The sequence below is a fragment of the Oncorhynchus mykiss genome, chromosome 23 (assembly GCF_057628025.1).
Source record: "Oncorhynchus mykiss isolate SJ-2025 chromosome 23, ASM5762802v1, whole genome shotgun sequence".
NCBI classification, from domain to species: Eukaryota; Metazoa; Chordata; class Actinopteri; order Salmoniformes; family Salmonidae; genus Oncorhynchus; species Oncorhynchus mykiss.
This window is the reverse complement of record NC_143044.1, coordinates 40558350-40579943: the sequence shown is the minus strand read 5'-3', so window position 1 is coordinate 40579943 and position 21594 is coordinate 40558350. Positions and strand designations below refer to the sequence as shown.

The window sequence follows — 21594 nt, the reverse complement described above, 5'->3', positions numbered from 1 at the left end:
GCTTTATATACCAGAGCTACGAGAAAAGTTCTATATATTATTGAAACAATGTTGCAATTGTTTGTGAGAATTCCAACAGGTGTGGTTCCCGTGGGGGAAAGATTCTATTGGGGAAAGGTTCCCGTGGGGTTGCCATGGAAGCCAAGAAGGGGAGTGAGGTGTGTGTGTGTGCTCAAAATACACATGCATGTGGGGGTCTGGGAGAGGAAGTGTGTCCATCTGATGAATTGGCATGTGCCTGAACTCTATTTTATACACTAATTGTAATGTCACCCATTCATTTATAATGACTGGTCATTTTTGAATGGGAACACCACAGGTGTAAAAAAGTTAAATAAAACACCCAAAATGTAATGAAAATCGTCAAAAGTTTATTTTGTGTGTTCAGATGCCTTGTGTGGACAAAGTCATGGAACCTTATGACAATCAGATTAAATTAACTACAGTTTTCAGAGAGAAAACGTCAAATTCTACAGGAACACAGCAGGAGGATTAAGAAAGATGGAGGCCACTGTGTTCTTGAGGACCTTCAATGCTGCAGAAATTTGTTGGTACCTTTCCCCAGATCTGTGCTTCGACACAATTCTGTCTCGGAGATCTATGGACAATTTCTTCAATCTCATGGCTTGGTTTTTGCTATGACATGCACTGTTAACTGTCAACATTTCTAAAAACCTGTTTTGCTTTGTCAATATAGGGTATTGTGTGTAGATTGCTGAGGATTTATTTTATTTGATCAATTTTAGAATAAAGCTGTAACTGTGGAAAAAGTCAAGGGGTCTGAATACTTTCCGAAGGCACTGTAGCCACTCCAGAGTCACCCCATTACACTGTAGTATGGGAAATAGACTGGCAACCAGGCTACAGAATACAGTGAATCAAAGTCGATGCAAATTACGTGCTTACCTTGTATCTGTCAGCCATTTTGAATCCGATGGCAGACCAGGCAAAGGTCCAGGGGCCGGCGGTCTGAGTGCTCCAGGTGGTTGGAACCCTGAATGACACACTGCATCCACTGGCAGTATTTCACCCCGAATATGTGCTCTATCTCATGGGTGACCATCTGGAACCAAACACAGAGGAGGGATAGGCATAAATGTAGGGGATAAGACTGAACCAATAACAATCCATTTCTAGACAGGGCCAAAGATCAGACTTATGTTCAATAGGCCACCCTCGTGATAGGAGTGCTGTAGTAGCCCTTAAACACAGAGTAGTCTCCCCGACAAGGCCTGATACACGTAACTCCTGCAGTAGAAGTTGTCGTCGTACCTGGCAAAGCTGAAAACTCCCATTCCTGCAGAAAGAAAATGTTCAGTCAATGTATAATTTTTGTTTGAGTAACATGCTGACCACACCGCCTGTGTTTGCGCGTGTGAGCGTTGCAAAATATATGTACACATTCACGTTATTCAATCATTTCATCCAAACTGCTTGTTTGGATGAAATGTCCTGCCTCTCCTCGTTGGTTTTTAGGAGCATATACCCACATGGGTGATTGAAAGATGAACTGAGGTCCACAGTCCAGTTGGTGCTGCTAATGCAACTTAAAGTTGGTTGTCAACTGCCATATAAAATCTAAAGAAGAAGAAGACTGAAGAGAGATTACTAGAAACTAACTAGGTTTCCCCTTTTATTTGTGGATTAATTGTCAGAGTAGAGAACACATGATTTTGTGTGATTCAAAATGGGTCAAAATTCTACAAAAATCTAGAAAAAAAGGACCTTGTGCATTTCAGGTAAAATAAAAACCCAACGTTTATATCCCAGGACAAAGTAGCTAGCAACAACAAGCTAGCTAGCTAAATGTCCATACATTTTCATGTGTTTAGACCTGTCCCCAAATAAATATATTGGTTCAGATATTTATTTTTTTGATCGCGTCTGGTTTGGAAGGACAAAATCAACATGCGCAATGGGATAACTCCATATTATAGGAATACAACTACATTAAAGTGTGTGTGTGTTTAATTACCTTCAGTGAGAGAGGCCTTTCCAAACACAAAGTTCCAGGAATCTTTGGGGTAGAGATCTATCATGGTGATGCCCATGATGCCGAAGGCATCTTACGGTTTGCTCTTCTGAAGAAACCACAGCAAATCCCCTGAAAGAAACAATGACAACCACCTTTCATTTATTTATTATTTTTATACCCACATCGGCCAGTTGAGGGCCTCATAACACCGGAGAAACCCCCCACAAAGCGGAACCCTGGCCCATGACCCGGTGTCGTGAGCTGGTTTCTCTCACCTGCGTGGATCTGTAGGTTGTGTGAACTGCTGTTGACCCTGAAGGCACAGCCTGTGGCAGCAACGGTCACTGGAGGCAACAGCTTAACCACCAGCCAATAATAGAAGGCCTGGCAGTAGTCCCTCAACCACCTCACGTACTGGCCTGTCTCAGCCTCTGCCTCCCTAAAGGAGCCTGGGAAACAACACACATAGAGATGGATAGCTGAATAGTACCACTCAATGTTTCACCTTGCATTATTTCGGTGGAGAATCCTCTCCCATATAGCTCTGTGGCACACCAACTGTAAAATGTTGTCCTCTATTGGTTTCAATGGAACATGCTGGTGTTTGTACTCTAGCCCCGAATGCTGTTTGTGTGGTCTTTGCACCTGACTCAGAAGGAAATAAAAAGTATGAGATGCACTGGTAGTGTATGCCCTATTTGTGGTTCTTGTTCTGAGCACAGAGTGGCAAACTAGGTGCATGCACGCCTCTTTGCAAGAGGTTCAAGTCGTGCATGCTCTGTATTGGTTGCTACACTGCCTTTAACTGTGGCAGTTCAAAGATTCTATCTTTCATGACCTTTAGCTTTAGTTGAATCCATGTAGCTGCTCCCTTAACTCTGATTACTTACAGTAGCTGATGTGTGTGGCTCAACAGTAGTGGTCAGCTCAATCACACACAAATGAGTTTGTTGTCCATGGTGCACCAGCTATTGGCACCTGAATGATTCACTGTTATTTTCAGAGGATTTTGCCACTGCAGAGAAACTGTATCTCTGTAAAAAGTATTAATAGGCCATAGAGCTTGAGAGACAGCTAAAACAGAAAGAGTGTGGACCCACCTACCGATGATCTGTAAGTAGATAGTACTGTGACCCTTGATGGGTTTGCTGGGGTAGGGGTTGCTATAGAAACTCTGGAAGTCTTGTGGCTCCTCTGGGTGCGAGTGGATCCAGTCCGAGACAGAGTGCACAGTGATGGGCCGGAACAAGGACCCATCCCCCAGACAGAGACACTCCTCCAGGAGCCTCCGCTCTTCTCGACTGTACTTATGGTAGCGATCAGTCAGGTCACAGCGGCTGGACACCAGTGCTGTGCGAAGTGTCTCTGCGGGGTGCTGGATCACCTGCATCTGTGGATCAGTCAGGGGAAGGTCAGGAGAATGTGACATACAGTGAGGTAAGAGTATGATGAAGTTGCCCAAAAGGCCTAGACACTGTAGCTCCCTCCTAATGGTATTGGTTAGAGTTTAATATCTGTACCTTGGGGCATCTTCCAGAGCCTTGTATGGCACAGGGACAGCTGAGAATAAGACTGCATTTATACAGGTTAGACAAAGTTTATGGGTGGGGCTGAGGCAAAATAAACTAAAAGCCTCCTGACATTCTTAATAAATATAGCATATTTGCTTTTTGTATGTTGTCTTTAAGGTAAAGGACAAGTTTACAAATGAGGATTGTTTAAATAGTCCCTATAATTCCATACCTGGTGGAGGAATACAAATAACTTCTAATGCCTCTTCATGCAACCACCAGTAACATCCATTATTTTCATTCACAGGTAGATAGGATTACAGAGCATAACACTAGGGACCACACAATGCAGGCACATTCTGTTCCCATATAAAGTTAGAAAAAAAACTTTCATCACAATAATGGAATTTCATAGAAAATATAAATATTTGTAGAACTAAAAGGTTGTTTACCTGCGACAAGTTAACAGGGTAACTGCCTCTCTTATATGCAACATGTAGCCTACTGTAGAGCTTGCAGATGCGCATTCGGTCGGTTTCAGGTTATTGGATCGTTACGTCATCAAACGTCACGTAAACACTTTCAGCTGGGTCTTTTAGCTAGCAGCAGAACACTCGCTAGCTTGATCAGATTCGTAGTATTGTATTCTTTCTGATCTGTCATCTCACCAATACCGAATGATAGTTTGACTGCTATCAAATACTACCAAAACTCGAGTTCAATTGACAGATTGGAGGAATCTCTCGATTGTTTCGTTATAAGTTTAGCTGGTTAGCTAGCTAAAGTAGCTTATAGCTAGATAGTTTATAACGGCGGAAAGAGACGATGAGACGTTAACCGAGAAGTAACTTGTTTACTGACATAATCTGCATACATACTAGGATAGTGACAGTTAATGCTAAATTATCAAGACTAACCAGTCAAGGGTTGTTTCCTTGCTAACCAAATAAGCTGTTCAACAAGCTAACAACCAGATAAGATCAGAATGCCCTGACTGGTCGTGCGGGGAAAGCTCTGCTGTACGTACGAAAATAGATTTTTGCTCGACCAAAAGTTGTGAGGGAGAGGAGTCGTTCCTTTACATCCGAACGTGCTCAGAGTCTTCTTTGTAACCAAAACAACCCACTGACAATCGTCTGCCAAATGTTGACAGAAAACAGGTGAGTGTTTTTCTTACAAAAATACCTAATACCTATAATAATCAGATTCTACTACTTGCATCAGTTAGCTGATGTTGAATAGAGTTCCATGTAGCCATGACACTATTTAGTAATGTGCGTCTCTCATAATCTGTTCTGGACTTGGAAGATACCTCTGGTGGCATGTCTTGTGGGGTATGCATGGGTGTCCAAGCTGTGTGCTAGTAGTTTAAACAGACACCTATGTGCATTCAGCATGTCAACACTTCTTACAAAAACAAGTAATGATGAAGTCAATCTCTCCTCTACTTTGAGCCATAAGAGATTGACATGCATAGTATTGTTAGCTCTCCGTGTACATTTAAGGGTCAACTGTGCTGCTCTGTTCTGAGCCAATTGTAATTTTCTTAAGACCCTCTTTGAGGCACCTCACCACATGACTGGACAGTAGTGGTGTCAGGAAAATAACCTCACACTCAATGTCAACAAAACTAAGGAGATGATTGTGGACTTCAGGAAACAGCAGAGGGAACACCCCCCTATCCACATCGATGGAACAGTAGTGGAGAGGGTAGCAAGTTTTAAGTTCCTCGGCATACACATCACAGACAAACTGAATTGGTCCACTCACACAGACAGCATTGTGAAGAAGGCGCAGCAGCGACTCTTCAACCTTAGGAGGCTGAAGAAATTTGGCTTGTCACCAAAAGCACTCACAAACTTCTACAGATGCACAATCGAGAGCATCCTGGCGGGCTGTATCACCGCCTGGTACGGCAACTGCTCCGCCCTCAACTGTAAGGCACTCCAGAGGGTGGTGAGGTCTGCACAACGCATCACCGGGGGCAAACTACCTGCCCTCCAGGACACCTACACCACCCGATGTCACAGGAAGGCCATAAAGATCATCAAGGACATCAACCACCCGAGCCACTGCCTGTTCACCCCGCTATCATCCAGAAGGCGAGGTCAGTACAGGTGCATCAAAGCTGGGACCGAGAGACTGAAAAACAGCTTCTATCTCAAGGCCATCAGACTGTTAAACAGCCACCACTAACATTGAGTGGCTGTCGCCAACACACTGACACTGACTCAACTCCAGCCACTTTAATAATGGGAAATGATGTAAATATATCACTAGCCACTTTAAACAATGCTACCTTATATAATGTTACTTACCCTACATTATTCATCTCATATGCATACGTATATACTGTACTCTATATCATCGACTGTATCCTTATGTAATACATGGATCACTAGCCACTTTAACTATGCCACTTTGTTTACATACTCATCTCATATGTATATACTGTACTCGATACCATCTACTGTATCTTGCCTATGCTGCTCTGTACCATCACTCATTCATATATCCTTATGTACATATTCTTTATCCCCTCACACTGTGGACAAGACAGTAGTTTTGGAATTGTTAGTTAGATTACTTGTTGGTTATTACTGCATTGTCGGAACTAGAAGCACAAGCATTTCGCTACACTCGCATTAACATCTGCTAACCATGTGTATGTGACAAATAAAATTTGATTTGATTTGATTTAGTACAGGTGTGACAAAACTAGGGCCTGTAGGACCTGCCTTGTTGATAGTGTTGTAAAGAAGGCAGAGCAGCACTTTATTATGGACAGACTTCTCCCCACCTTAGCTACTGTGGAATCAAGATGTTTTGACCATGACAGTGACAATCCAGGGTTACTCTAAGAAGTTTATTCACCTCAACTTGCTACATTTATACGTTATTCATTACAATATTTAGTTGAGGTTTATGGTTTAGCGAATGATTTGTCCCAAATACAATACTTTTAAATGTTTTTAATATTTAGGACTTTTGCCATCCATTCTGACTGCAGCTCTTTTTTAAGTCTTGAATTGATTTCACTTGCTGTAGTAGCTGATGTGTATAGTGTTGAGTCATCCGCATACATACACATTTGCTTTACTCAAAGCCAATGAATGGCATGTCATTACTAAAGATTGAAAAATGTAAGGGGCCTAGACAGTTGCTCTGGGGAATGTCTGATTCTACCTGGATTATGTTGGAGAGGCTTCCATTAAAGAACACTGTTCTGTTAGACAGGTAATCCTTTATCCACAATATAGCAGAGGTGTAAAGCCATATCACATACCTTTTTCCTGCAGCAGACTGATCGATAATGTCAAAAGCTGCACTGAAGTCTAACAAAACAACTCCCACAATCTTTTTATAATCACTTTATCTCCCTCCAGGCCTAAGGGCACACACTTTCTTGTAGGCTTAGATTGAAGATATGGCAAATCGGAGTGGCAATATCGTCTGCTATTATCCTTAGTAAATTTCCATCGAAGTTGTCAGACCCAGGTGGCTTGTCATTGTTGCTAGACAACAGTAATTTTGTTCACATTTTCAAATTACAATGCTTGTCTTTCATATTTTGATCAGTTGTACTTGGGTGTTTAGGGTCAGTGTTTGTTGCTGGCATGTCATGACTAAGTTAGCTAATCTTGCCAATTAAAAAATCATTAAAGTAGTTGGCAATATCAGTTGGTTTTGTGATGAATGAGCCATCTGATTCAATGAATGATGGAGCGGAGTTTCCTTTTTGCCCAATATTTAATTGAAGGTACTCCAAAGTTGTTTTATTATCATTATTTATATAATTAATCTTTGTTTTATAGTATAGTTATTGAAGTACCATTAACCTCTGTGGCCAGTGTTACATTTGTTAATGTTTCAAGTAGGCTAATTGATCTCTCCGCGTATCAGTTTAACTTGGACAATATTTCACATGGTTGTTTTCTTCCCAGATAAGTTGTAATACTCATGGCTGAAAATTTGAGCACATGCCTGCTCCTATAACTATAATGCTGTGGCTGAGATAGCCTCTCTCTCTCCCACACACACACAGTGCATTCGGAAAGTATTCACACCTCTTGACTTTTTCCACATTTTATTACGTTACAGCCTTATTCTAAAATTGATTCAATAATTGTTTCCCCTCAATCTGCGCAACCTACCCCATAACGACAAAGCAAAAACATATTGATAATTCTTTGCAAATGTATTACAAATCAAAAACTGAAATATCACATTTATGTACAGTACCAGTCAAAGGTTTGGACACACCTACTCATTCAAGGGGTTTTCTTTATTTTTACTATTTTCTACATTGTTGAATAATAGTGAAGACAACAAAACTATGAAATAACACACATGGAATCATGTAGTAACCAAAAAAGTGTTAATTAAATCAAAATATATTTTATATTTGAGATTCTTCAAAGTAACCACCCTTTGCACACTCTTGGCATTCCAAATAATATACCATTTTATTAGTCACATACACATGGTTATTTTTACATTTACCTTTATTTAACAAGACAAGTCAGTTAAGAACAAATTCTTATTTTCAATGACGGCCTTAACTGCCTTGTTCAGGGGCAAAACGACAGATTTGTACCGTGTCAGCTTGGGGATTTGAACTTGCAACCTTTCGGCTACTAGTCCAACACTCTAACCACTACGCTGCCGTTAGCCAATGTTATTGTGAGTGTAGCGAAGTGCTTGTGCGTCTAGTTCCGACAGTGCAGCAATATCTAACATGTAATCTAACAATTCCACAACAACTACCTAATACACACAAATCTAAGTAAAGGAATGGAATGAGAATATATACATAGATATATGGATGAGCAATGACAGAGTGGCATAGACAAGATGGTATAAAATACATTACTCATCTCATATGTATATACTGTAAGATATTATTATTATTATTATTATTATTATTATTAAAATGACTAGTGATCCATTTTATTAAAGTGGTCAATGAGTTTGTCTGTATGTAGGCAGCAGCCTCTCTGTGTTTAGTGATCGTTGTTTCAGTCTGATGGCCTTGAGATATAAGCTGTTTTTCAGTCTCTTGGTCCCAGCTTTGATTGTACTGACCTCACCTTCTGGATGGTAGTGCGGGGTGAACAGACACTGGCTCGAGTGGTTGTTGTCCTTGATGATCTTTTTGATATTCCTGTGACATCAGGTGCTGTAGGTGTCCTGGAGGGCAGGTAGTTTGGCCATGGTGATGTGTTGTGCAGACCCCACCACCCTCTGGAGAGACTTGCGGTTGTGGGTGGTGCAGTTGCCGTACTCAGTAGTGATACAGCCCGTAAGGATGCTCTAAATTGTGCATCTGAAAGTTTGTGGGTTTTAGGTGTCCTTTAGTAGTGGTTTCTTTGCAGCAATTCGACCATGAAGGCCTGATTTACGCAGTCTCCTCCGAAAAGTTGATGTTGAGATGTGTCTAATTGAAGTCTGAAGCATTTATTTGGGCTGCAATCTGAGGTGTAGTTAACTATAATGAACTTATCTTCTGCAGCAGAGATAACTCTGGGTCTTCCTTTCCTGTGGTGGTCCTCGTGAGACCCAGTGTCGTCATAGCGATTGATGTTTTTTGCGACTGCACTTGAAGACACTTTCAAAGTTCTTGAAATTTTCCTGATTGACTGACCTTCATGTCTTAAAGTTATGATGGACTGTTGTTTCTCTTTGATTATTTGAGCTGTTCTTGCCATAATATGGACTTGGTCTTTTACCAAATAGGGCTATCTTCTGTATACCACCCGTTAGTGACACACCGATATTACATTTTTGACCGATATCTGATATTTTCCTTAGCAAAAAAAACCAGAAACCGATAACACACATATGGACACAGCTGTCTAAGGCACTGCAGTCCCTGGTTCAAATCCAGGCTGTATCACATCTGGCCGTGATTGGGAGTCCCATAGGGCGGCACACAATTGGTTATTTTGTTGGCATTTACTTATGCCCCCATTACCTGTAAAACAATCAACCTATTTCTTTCACTTACTTGCTGTGCTGTTTTGTTGTTCATTTGTTCAGTAGTTTCATTCTCAACCAGGATTTCATCATACATGTCAAGCAGTGAAGTTTCAGCTCTGTCTGTCCGTTGCGCCTCTTCCTCGGTGCGCACTGTCACTGTCCGTTTTCATCTTGTCCAGCTGCGAATGTAGCATTTCACGGAAACTCTGTTTCTTGTCTGCATTGAAGTAGCGGTCCTTGTACATAGCATCGAACATGGTGGCGACACAGTAAAGAGAGAATTCCACCGAATCACTTGTTCACAGTCTGAGTGGGCAGTTTTTTCGCTGGGGCAAACTTTTGTCAAGGGCAACTGTTTCATTCGCCAATTAGGGCCAGTAGGAACATCCACCTTGTCTGGAAAAGGGGCCATCTTCACTCCATAGAAACTAGCCAGCACTAACGTCGCACACTAGCTGCTAGCTAACTGGTTAGCTTAACATTAGCAAAGTCAGAATGGGCATGCGCACTCCACTGTTGTGACAGAATCGGTGGCGTTAGAATTAGGAATTAGAATACTACACTGAACAAAAATATAAATCAACATGTAAAGTGTTTCATCAGCTAAAAAAAAGATCCCAGAAATGTTCCATACACACATAAAGCTGATCTCAAATGTTGTGCACATTTGTTTATATCCCTGTCAGTTTTTGTTGAGCAGGTGTTTCAATGCCATGAGTCAGTTGTTTGAATGGAGCTAGCTAGTGTATTCATGTTTCCAAGTTTCAACCATGTTCTCAAATGCCATTGAAATGGCAGCAGTGGTATGACAACCAGCATATTCCTGAGCATGCAATATGACTTTCCTCCGTACGAAATCCTCATCGACCCACTGTGCTGTCAGACTCCGCATGCTCATGGGGCTGATAACGCTGGTCCAAATGTCAGTCGTGAAACTAATAGCAGTGACACCTATTACTGTGCAACTACAGTAGGGCAACATCTGAAAAATAGTACCAACATTTAAACAAAAGTCTACCGGTGCTCGACCAGTTGGCGAAAGCCAACATCACCCACGACAGAGAACGGCAATGAATTCCATTATCTTGGCTTTAATGGATTTCGCCTTTGAGTTGTCTCTTTCAAATGACTGCTTGTTCCACACAGCAGATGTGGGCTAGGTTAGGAATGCAATATACTGTAAGTATTCAGACCCTTTACTCAGTACTTTGTTGAAGCACCGTTGGCAGCGATTACACCTTTGAGTCTTCTTGGGTATGATGCTACAAGCTTGGCACACTTGTATTTGGGGAGTTTCTCCCATTCTTCTCTGCAGATCCTCTCAAGCTCTGTCAGGTTGAATGGGGAGCGTCGATGCACAGCTATTTTCAGGTGTCTTCAGAAAAGTTTGATCAGGTTCAAGTCCGGGCTCTGGCTGGGCCACTGTTACGAATCCCTTTTGGCCCGACAGTCTAGGGGGGATGGTAATGATACCCGTAACATAACTCAGGCAAATTATAATAGTGACAAAGCAAAAGTGTGAACGAAATAACCAGGACAACTGAAATCTACCGTCAAACTCAAGGTTTATTTGAAAACACACGGTAATGGGGGGAAGCAGGAAAAGGGGCTGAGCTGGACCCAAGGAAAGAAACAATAAGTATTCAAAAACACCCCTAAGCTAGACTAGCCTATTTCAACAACAGCTAACTAACTAACCAAAAATACAGTGGGTGGTCCGCCCAGTTCTAACTAGTGTATTTAACAAAGTCTACCTACGGGTAGTGTATGCCCATGGGCGACTTGTCTTGATTTCCCCTTTTCCCACCAGCAAACAAACACCATAACCAAAAACAATACTCACAGGTGAGGACAAAGTGCTATGGAGGTGCTCAAACAAAAGATAGGTTAATACACAAAGAGAGCGTGAAACACAGAGACCTACAGACATGGCATTTACAGAGAGATTGAGCTCCAGAGCAAACTACTGACAGGGTTTTTAAACCAAGGGAAAGGAACTGTGATAGGGTAGGAAACAGGAGGAGGTGTGTCTTCTGATTGATGATGATTGGATTGGTGACTGAGTGGGGAGTGATGATTTTCACCTGTGAGGGGAGAAGGAGAGAAAAGAACACAGGATACACACACACACACAGGATACAGGTATCCGTAACAGCCACTCAAGGACATTATCACCTTTAAGTGCCTTTTGGCAAACTCCAAGCGGGCTGTCATGTGCCTTTTACTGAGGAGTGGCTTCCATCTGGCCACTCTACCATAAAGGCCGGATTGGTGGAGTGCCGCAGAGATGATTGTCCTTCTGAAAGGATCTCCCATCTCCACAGTGGAACTCTGGAGCTTTGTCAGTGACCATCCGGTTGTTGGTCACCTCCCTGACGGGCGGCCAGTTCTAGGGAAAAACACCTGGAATTTTGATTTAATCAATTTTAGAATAAGGCTGTAACGTAACAAAATGAGGAAAAAGTGAAGGTCTGAATACTTTCTGAATGCACTGTACACCCACTTTCTCAATATAGGCCTAATAAAATATGCCATTTAATAGAAGCTTTTATCCAAAGCAACTTACTGTATACATGTTATGTATGAGGGGCCCCAGCAGGAATCGAACTCAGTCCTTGGTATTGCAAGCACCATGCCCTATTGACTGAGCAACACAGGCACAAACTCACTTCCTCCCTCCCTGGCCTCTCTGTCACTGTGTACAGGAAGCGGCGGCGGGGTGGAGACAATGAGGGGGACCAGCTGGCGAAAAGGTCAGGAGGGGGACAGGAGGGTCACGCCCTGGTGTCCAAGCTGGGCCAAGACGTCTGGGACTCTGAGGTGACAGGACACACACACTTGTGATGGTTTGTGCAAAAAGTATTTTCTGTAAGTCATTCCTGTTTTCTCTCTCTCTGTTCCAGTCGTCCGGCAGTGACAGCAGTAGTGGTATCAGTAGTCCTGAGAGGGCAGGGGGAGGAGCCAGCACCAGCACATGTACACAGAGCCAGAAGAACTGCACTTCCCAGAGTCTCCTCAGTCCCTCGCAAGAAGACCCTTCAATTTCCTCGTTGAGTCTCTATGGCGGCAGCACTCCCTATGACCACATCAACAGTGTTCTGAGGGAGGCCCATTTCAGCAGTCTGCAGACCAGAGGTCAACCAGGATCTACGTGACCTCAACTCACCCCTGACCCATCACTCCTGACCCCCGTTGCCCCAACTGGGCAGGGTCGGTTCAGGTAGAAGTTGCCCGTAGGCTCAAATCTAGAATCAACTTTAGTCAGATTTGTGTCTAGGAGCAACTTCAACCTATTGTCATCCATGACGTGGCAGATGAGGATATACATCCTTTGGGCTCTGGGCCAAATCCATACCATCGTCCCTGTGCCGTACATCTTACATACATGAAGCACACCTACATATACAATGGCCCGCCCACTGTGGTACTACTATATGCAGTATGTATGTACTCCAGCACTTTACCGAGGGGGTCTACTGCTCTGTGCTAGTCTCCTTAAATTAGTGACTTCTTGTTGGACATTAACATCACCACTGGTGCTATCTACTGACGGACATTTGTAGGAGTGTCTAAAGTGCTTGCTGTATCCTAATTAATAAAGAGAAGCACTTTATTCTGCCTGTTTTTTGTCCAGGCCAATACTCATCATGCTGTTTTGTTTGCAAAGCTGAGTGTGAGTTGGTGTTGATTAGTCACTGTGGTTACCTTCATCCTCCCACCACAAAAAAAATGAGGGGACCATGATTACACTCACTTGCACAGAAGTATTTTTTCTGTGACAACAGGCCACATTCTCCATTGTTCAGAATGTTCCAATGGAAATGAGCTGTTTGTTTCTCCCGTTCTTGATAGAGGAAACTGAGTGTGAAAAACTCAGCATCATTGCAGTTCTTGACACAAACCGGTGCACCTGACACCTTCTACCATACCCCGTTCAAAGACACTTAAATATTTTGTCTTGCCCATTCACCCTCAATGGCACACACACATCCATGTCTCAAGGCTTAAAAATCCTTCTTTAACCTCTCCTCCCCTTCATCTACACTGATTTAACAGGTAACATCAATAAGGGATCATAGTTTTCACCTTGTCAGTCTGTCATGGAACGAGCAGGTGTTAATGTTTTGTACACTCAGCATACTTGTTAGGTAATTGACATCTGTGCTGCTCATGACTACCAAATGTTATGTATTAGAATTGTATCTTACAATACCATTCAAATAACTTGAGTTGTACTTTTATAATGTTAGTTAACCTGACCCAGAATTCCAGACAAACTGACCTTCAACTAAACAGCCTCTGGTAGAACACAAAAAAAGCAAGGGTTTTTATAAGATACAGGACTGCATTGCAAGAATGTGTAGATACTAACCCTGGCCCACTTCCATTTAAAACATACCAAATTCCATGTATTTTCCAATAGAGAGAGTCAGGGAGATGTTTTCCCACTGGTCTGTAGGTCACTAGGTAGAAGTCTGCCTAAATGAGTGACGCCACCTTTGAGCTGCTCTCATGTCTTAATTAAGCATGACTAATGCTGCCTTGGCCTGCTGTTGGTTAAAGCTACTGGTCTATGCAATTTAACCACTATTTAAACACTGCTTTTCAATAGTGTTTTATTTGTCCTTTTCCACATTCTTGTTAATTTGGCAATAGTTAACATAGTAAAGTGCATCTGGAACATCTTCAAAAGGCCACATGAAAAGTAAGCATTGTCTCTTGAGCAAAATCATTGTTTTCATGGAAAGAGACACTCGTACACATGAATGAATTGTTCATATCGTACATAATGAATTGTTCTTATCTGCTTGAAAAATGATATGTACACATTTAACAGTAACAATGCGCCCATATAAATTACGCTTTGTTTGATCTTGAAAACTACCACTGCGCAGACATTGTAGGCCTAAACAAACCAACGTGTCCCTAACAACAAGAGGATAATTACGGAACAGTTTTGAGACAACATATACTGCTGCAGGCATTGAGGTGGACTTGGGGTATTGAAAACAGTATGGGTAGTAATGGATAATGAAACCTTAACATTATAGTACAACAGACATGATGCCACAAGAACACAGATTTCCACACATAACTATGGAATGTTTACCAACTAACTCAAAGATCAAAACTAGTCCCTCATCTCTGCAAAAGGTTATTGAAAACCTTCAACATAGCGGTCAACTGGCTGATGTTTGATTGGATATTCCCCTAAATCTGCTCTCCACTCAAGGTGGAACAGGCTTTAATGACTTCCATCAGGAGATGTAGATTACTGTATGTAAGTCCTAGGATGTAGGTTACAGTTTGTGGCCTGGGACGTAAATGACTCTGTCATTCGTGGGACGGCTAATCTGTGCACCTTACACCTCCCATGCCACACGCATGCCTAAACCAGCCTCACATGCCAAATCCAGTGTCATTAAGTCTGTTTGCCAATGTGTGTGTAAAACTGGATCTGTGTGTAGTAGAATCATCTGGAATGAGGTAGATCAGCCTTTCCTTACACAGACAAACGAAACACATGACCAGCATTACACGTAGCAGGTACAGTAGGCGTCAAGATTGACAAAATGATTCTCAACACGCCACAGACAGACATCCATCCTAAGACTCAGTCTCGGACAGCCGGTCCTGGCATATCTCTAGAGGCAATTTGGCTGCTCCCCCTCCAAACACCTCCACATCACTGTCCAGCCAGGACACCACGTTCCCGGGGGTGTAGGAGGAGCAGTTGGCCATGGTAAGGATGTCGGCTGGCTTCAGGACATTGTCCCAGATGTTAACCTGGCTCAGCTCACCCACAAAGGCCTGTGTGGCGTCAAAGCGCCCACCCACCATGTCCTGTTGAGGCCATAAACAACAGGCCTCGTTAAAAACAACAACATATCACTGTGTGGACTGCCAGGCTGAGCCAGACAAACTTGACCTGTCTGGTCTCTACTTTATTCGCTCTAAAAAAAAAAATATGTTATTTTCTCATGTAACTGATCTTTAGGATTTCTGTTAGCGATGGAGCTTTTCAAATTTGGTCTACACTCTAGAGCCTATAGCTCAGTACTCATGGCCATGGCTAAGAACCTGTACCATTCAAATCTGAAAACCTGATGTGCTTTTGTAAACCAAGAGTAAAATAGGCTAAATATTTCCCATACAAATATGTAATTGTGTATCCTACAGATAAGGGGCGCTAGTCAGCAGACTCACTTGTTCCTGCCCCAGTATGATGGCTCCTCCAGGCTTGATGCGGTGCCAGGGGGCCAGGTTATCCCCTGCCCCCAGCTTCTGACCATCCTGGTAGGCTTCCCATAGACCATCCCTGGTGGTCCAGGTGATACAGATGTGTTGCCACCTCCCATCACGCACTGATAGAGGTAGCTGAGCCACCTGGACAGGTAACATAGGAGAGGAGTGTAAGGTAGGTACAGATGCTTACAAACAGAAAGGAGAAATACACATTAGATTGAGGAAGGTTAGGATTTGGTAAAGCTGGTAAAAAATTAAAAATCAGCAACCTCATTAAAGCCAGATCTAATTTAAAACAAAGACTCCTGTCAATAACGGTAAGCTCTCCCACAGATCAGCGATACTGAGAATCACTGAGTCATTTAGAGTGCCCTTACCTTGTCATTGATGAGCAGCTCTATGGGGTTGTTGCCCCACTCCATGAGGACAATCTCATTGGCCTGTCCTGGCACCCCATAGGAGAAGGGGGTGCCTATGCCAGGGCCGGCGCTGGACCGCAGCCACATGCACAGAGTGAAAGAGTACATCTCAGGAAGGCTCTTGGCCATGCGGCCGTACAGATAGTTCGTACGCAGGGGGAGGACCAGCTTAAACTGCTCGGGGGACTTGAACCCACTGCCACCTACAGAGAGAATAATGGGAGAGTTGTCTATGAAGTCACTTATACACAAATTACGAGAACAAAATGAACATTTGTCAGATTTGATCTAAAGCCTCAGTTGTTTACTGCAGTGGGGTACAGTGTGTGAGTGGCAGTAATTGGGTCAGTTAGTGGGATAATTGATAGAATGAATGACTCATTGTGTTTACAATGTGTGAGTCTCCCGGTTTGTGCTGCAGGTGTGTACTACTGTCATCGGATTGTGTACACAGACATATGTTTGTGCGTACGTGAGTATGTCTGTATGCGTCTGTCATATCTTTCCTTTTCCAGTGATTTACCTTTCTCCAGCTCATTGATCCTGGTCAGCAGGGAGTTGAGGGTGCTCTCTGTCTTCTGCCTGTGGGCTGTGGTCTCGTTGTAGAGCAGAGACTTCTCTTCCTCCAGGTTGTTGACCTTACTGAGCAGCTGTTTTTCCAGGTCTCCCAGCCTGTGCTGCAGCAGGTCTCGCAGCTCGCTGGGGAACAACGCTCCCGACATGTTTGCTCTCTGCTGCTGCTGCTGCGGGGACAAGATGGAGACGTCATTAGACAATTAAATAAGTGGAGACAATACAAGATGGTCACAGACAAATAGTGGAGGTTAACGCAGACAGTCTGTGGAGGTTGATAGACTTCAGGTCAATTTGTATTGAGGTCTGAGATGCGCTGCTTCCCGTCTCTTATGTTTGTCACCTATTTAATGGGTGTAATTTTCAAAGATCATTGGCTGAGTGGAAATCGACTACACTGTGTGTAGGCCAGTATGTTATCAGAAGGCCCAGGAGTTGTTTTCCTGGCCACATGACTCTGGCCCCTTATTGTAAATCATGGAGAACATTGGGTCTCTCCAATTGTCTCACCAGTTTCCAAAGCCTGTTAATGCATAATGAGCTTAAACACCATCTATTGTGTGGTTTAGCTTGATACCGTCATGCGTTTGTTTCCCAATGTACTTTTACTGCATGACCTAATGGGGATTACCTGTGGTTCAGGAAGCTCTAAACTAACAGATGGTACTACACCTACACAAGCTAGGATTGGATTTACTGAACTTGTGTTTCGATCTGGAATGAAACAGCTCTGCAAGAGACCTAAATATCCCAAGAAACACATTATATCCTTGGTCATTTGAATGAGCTGCTTTTATTAAGAGCTGATGCATTTGTTGAGTAAGGTGACATAGGGAACTTAATCACTGGAAGGTAAAGGAGATAAAAGGCTAATCCATTTAGGGTATGCCTCCACATGGTGGCAAAAATAGAATATTATAGGCCACAGGCCAAAATGGGAGCAAATTTATTGGCCACAAAGTTGACCACAGCAACAGGTGTTCACTTTGGACTCAATTACTTAATAAGCAGACAATCATGCAAGGGGCAACAATTTTAAACATTAGGCCTATTTCAGATGTATTTAAGTCACACTGGTGACGATAATTTTCAGCACTCCCTTTCCATGATTTAGGAACCAAAGAGTAATTTACGTGTCTTACCTCTAGGTTCTCCAGTCGGTCCTTCAGACTCTGCATGGTTTTACCGAGGTTGTCGATTGTATCATTGGGATCTCTGGGTAAATCTCCCATTGTGTTCTGATTATTTTTGTTTTTACTCCAAGATCCACCACTTTCATACTTCCCTTCCTCGGAGGCTGACTCGCAGAGGGAGAGCTTGGTGGTCAGCTCGTTTATGGTCCCAAGTTGGTTGACTATCGTCTCTTTCTGTTGGAGAACCGTTTCACGGAGCTGCATGACTGTGTTCCTCAACACTTCCTCCTGAGCTGCCGTGTTTGGTTCGGGAACTACGGGGACCAAACATGTGTCAGCGCCAACCGTCATGGATCGGCATAGGAACCGGGCTCCCGTATCCGGATTGTCATCCTGTCCACGCACAAGCTTCTCATAGCCCAGTCCCAGTGCGTAAAAACACAACAATCTCAACAGAGATAACATACCAGGGCAGTATTTTGGTCGTTAATCTTTAGTGAAATAACGGGTGGCGCCTAACCGATTATTATGCCTTTCAAATCCGGTGCGTAAAACACGCCGAGAAAGCGGTAATCTACTCGGAATACCATAGTCAATCTCGAATTAAACGATATATATTGTTTCAAAACGTTATCATTCCATACAAAGTACAATTTTGACAAGTAAAATTTAGGCGATGGTAAAACCACATGAGTCTGGGTTAACGCTCAAAGTTTCCATGCCTTCAATCCGCATTTAATGGTGCTTTAAGGACAGCGACCATGAGTTAAGAAGATTACTGTCAGATGTATGGCGCGATTGGATTGGTTGTAGTATGTTGCCATAACTACAGTCCGTATAGGTAGGTTCTGTATGATGGACAAGTCATTTTTGAGTTGTATCTAACTGGTACTGTATGATCATTGACCAATCAATTGAAATAGATGCTATAACAATGTCCAATATTCCATATCCTTATAAAAACTATAGTATTAAATAAATTAGGGAAAGCCTTCACACATATGGTTCAGATCCATCAAACACCAGTACTAAAGGCTCAACTGGGATCACAGATGACAAGATAGGTAGGTGGGATTTCCACTAGATAGCCAATTTTGACTTCGTGGCTCAGCTATATCGTAAAAATTAATGAAAACATAAATGAGCTTTATGGTCTTAATTTAAGGTTAGGCATAAGGCTACCAGTGTGGTTAAGGTTAGGGTTTAATGTTAGGTTGAAAATCAAAGTTTGAGAAGAGAAATTGTAGAAATAGGCAGGCATTATACATTTGTGGCTGTGGTAACTAGTGAGCACTCTGACACCACCAATGGAAAGATCCAGAACCGCCTGGCATGATATACTAGACACTGAAAGGAAGATGATGGAAAGGAGGAGAGCAAAGTTGATGGAATGATGAAAATGGAGGTGAGTAGAGTTGACAAGGAAACAGATGTCTAACAGGACCAAATAAGGATATCAATTGTTGCTGTTTTATCATTGCCATCATGCACACCGATTAAGTCAGCCTGCCCTGGTCTCAAAGACATAGTACATGTAAATCCGGGACACTCAAATTAGTAAGATTTGTTACAGTTTGGTATGGTGAAATAAGACGGAAGGTTTCTTAAGGCAAAAACGGAGGGAGGTTGGTTGGGCATATAACACTACTACTTAGCATGTTGTTAGCTAACCCTTTCCCTAACCTTAACTGCAACCCAACTCATAACCTTATCCCTAACCCGAGCATAGAAAACGTTAGCCAGCTAGATAATGTTAGCCACCTAGGTAACGTTACCCACAACAAATTGGAATCATATCATACATTTTGAAAATTGGTAACATATTCTACGTCTTGCGAATTCGTAACATATTGTATTACTTCCAAATCCGTAACATATATGAATTGTAAATCTTAACATATCATACGAAATGGGTGATGGACATCCACAAATTAATACGTAACATATACTAAAAGGAGTGTCTCAAATTTACATACAGAACAATATAAAATGCTCTGAGACCAGGTTGGCCCTAAGAACACTTGGTGTCAACCAATGTTCATGATAAAGGATGTGCAGGTAAACAATTAGTAGCATCACCTTCGTGGTCTGACTGAAATCTGGAAGACAGTAGCATCTAAACAGCAGGCGAGATGAGCACTGAGAGGAAGACGGGAAGCTCTGTAACCACAGTGGGGTTGGCTTTTGATATGGCATCGAAAACGGTCACTTAACAGCCAATTAGTGATTTGTGACACAGTTCGGTATACTGACACAGGGGTGCAAAGCTCAGCTGGTGAAAATATAATCTATTTGTGTGTGTGCGTGTATACAGTATCGGTCAAGGGTTTTTCTTTATTTTCTACATTGTAGAATAGTGAAGACATCAACTGAAATAACACATAGTAGTACCCAAAAAAGTGTTAAACAAATCAAAATATAGTTTATAGCTTCGGAAACTATTGGCATTCTCTCAACCAGCTCCAATGAGGTTGTCACCTGGAAAGCAATTCTGTTAACAGGTGTGCCTTGTTAAAAGTTCATTTGTGGAATTCCTTTCTTATTTTACTAGGCAAGTCAGTTAAGAACAAATTCTTATTTTTAATGACGGCCTAGGAACAGTGTGTTAACTGCCTGTTCAGGGGCAGAACGAAAGATTTGTACCATGTCAGCTCGGGGATTTGAACTTGCAACCTTCCGGTTACTAGTCCAACGCTCTAAGCACTAGGCTACCCTGCCACTCCTTCTTAATGCATTTGAGCCAATCAGTTGTGACAAGGTAGGGGTGGTATACATAAGATAGCCCTATTTGATAAAAGACCAAGTCCATATTATGGCAAGAACAGCTCAAATAAGCAAAGAGAAACAACAGTCAATTATTACTTTAAGACATGAAGGTCAGTCAATCAGGAACATTTCAAGAACTTTGAAAGTTTCTTCAAGTGCAGTTGCAAAAACCATCAATTGCTATGACGACACTGGCTCTCATGAATCGCCACAGGAAATAAATGCTTCACAGAGTTCAAGTAACAGACACATCTCAACATCAACTGTTCAGAGGAAACTGTGTGAATCAGGCCTTCATGGTCAAAGGTTTCTTTCTGCAAAGAAACCACTACTAAAGGACACCAATAATAATAAGACTTGCCAAAAAACATGAGTAATGGACATAAGACCGGTGGAAATCTGTCCTTTGGTCTGATGAGTCCAAATTTCAGATTTTTGGATCCAACAGCCGTGTCTCCGCATGTGTGGTTCCCACCGTGAAGCATGGAGGAGGAGGTGTGATGGTATGGAGGTGTTTGCTGGTGACACTGTTAGTGATTTATTTAGAATTCAAAGGCACAATTAACCAGCAAAGGCTATTTGACCAAGAAGGAGAGTGATGGAGTGCTGCATCAGATGACCTGGCATCCACAATCATCCGACCTCAACCCAATTGAGATGGGGTGGCTACTTTGAAGAATCTAAAATATATTTGTTTAACACTTTTTTTGTTACTACATGATTCCATATGTGTTATTTCATAGTTCATAGTGTTGATGTCTTCACTATTGTTCTACAATGTAGAAAATAGTCAAAATAAAGTAAAACCCTTGAATGAGTAGGTGTGTCCAATATATGTGTGTATATATAGTGCATTTGGAAAGTATTCAGACCCCTTGACTTTTCCAATTTTTTAACGTTAGCTTTATTCTAAAATGGATAAAATATTTTTTTTTACTCATCAATCATCAAATGAAATGATGAAGCAAAAACAGATTTTTATAAATTATTAG

At 42.2% G+C, this 21594-nt stretch overlaps 3 protein-coding genes across 5 annotated transcripts; 1 reads left to right on the top strand and 2 right to left on the bottom strand.

Annotated features, from left to right (window-relative positions):
- Positions 1–771: 771 nt before the first annotated feature.
- Positions 772–4502, bottom strand: amz2 (archaelysin family metallopeptidase 2). The gene is given in 8 exon segments (XM_036960729.2): positions 772–937; positions 939–1111; positions 1175–1238; positions 1240–1297; positions 1976–2104; positions 2251–2424; positions 3080–3365; positions 3939–4502. Coding segments are annotated over 8 exon segments (1002 nt in total). The 5' UTR covers positions 4014–4502; the 3' UTR covers positions 772–894.
- Positions 4061–13078, top strand: LOC110502940 (protein VCF1). Its single transcript, XM_021581287.3, has 3 exons — positions 4061–4646; positions 12171–12285; positions 12369–13078. The coding sequence occupies exons 1-3, from the start codon at positions 4630–4632 to the stop codon at positions 12618–12620; spliced, it is 384 nt and encodes a 127-aa protein (XP_021436962.1). The 5' UTR covers positions 4061–4629; the 3' UTR covers positions 12621–13078.
- Positions 13079–14063: 985 nt separating this feature from the next.
- On the bottom strand, positions 14064–20047 carry LOC110502928 (neuronal pentraxin-2). Of its 3 annotated transcripts, none has more exons than XM_090217483.1 (5): positions 19916–20047; positions 16654–16873; positions 16089–16333; positions 15673–15852; positions 14064–15309 (listed from the first exon to the last, which is right to left on the bottom strand). In XM_090217483.1, the coding sequence occupies exons 1-5, from the start codon at positions 20030–20032 to the stop codon at positions 15073–15075; spliced, it is 999 nt and encodes a 332-aa protein (XP_090073609.1). In that variant the 5' UTR covers positions 20033–20047; the 3' UTR covers positions 14064–15072. The 3 variants fall into 3 exon arrangements, with proteins under 3 accessions (XP_090073609.1, XP_021436953.3, XP_090073608.1); XM_021581278.3 differs by lacking the exon at positions 19916–20047 and adding an exon at positions 17846–19533; XM_090217482.1 differs by lacking the exon at positions 19916–20047 and adding an exon at positions 17846–18578 and having other exon boundaries at positions 16654–16870.
- Positions 20048–21594: the final 1547 nt, after the last annotated feature.

Bases quoted from the DNA above. Each gene is read 5' to 3' on its own strand.
- LOC110502940 (XM_021581287.3), top strand. The intron at 12,286-12,368 runs GTGACAGGACAC...TCTCTGTTCCAG, and splicing joins AAGACGTCTGGGACTCTGAG to TCGTCCGGCAGTGACAGCAG.
- LOC110502928 (XM_021581278.3), bottom strand. From the start codon at position 18,301: ATGTTATCTCTGTTGAGATTGTTGTGTTTTTACGCACTGGGACTGGGC. The intron at 15,853-16,088 runs GTAAGGGCACTC...TTACCTGTCCAG, and splicing joins AGCTGCTCATCAATGACAAG to GTGGCTCAGCTACCTCTATC. The intron at 15,310-15,672 runs GTGAGTCTGCTG...TGGCCTCAACAG, and splicing joins TCATACTGGGGCAGGAACAA to GACATGGTGGGTGGGCGCTT.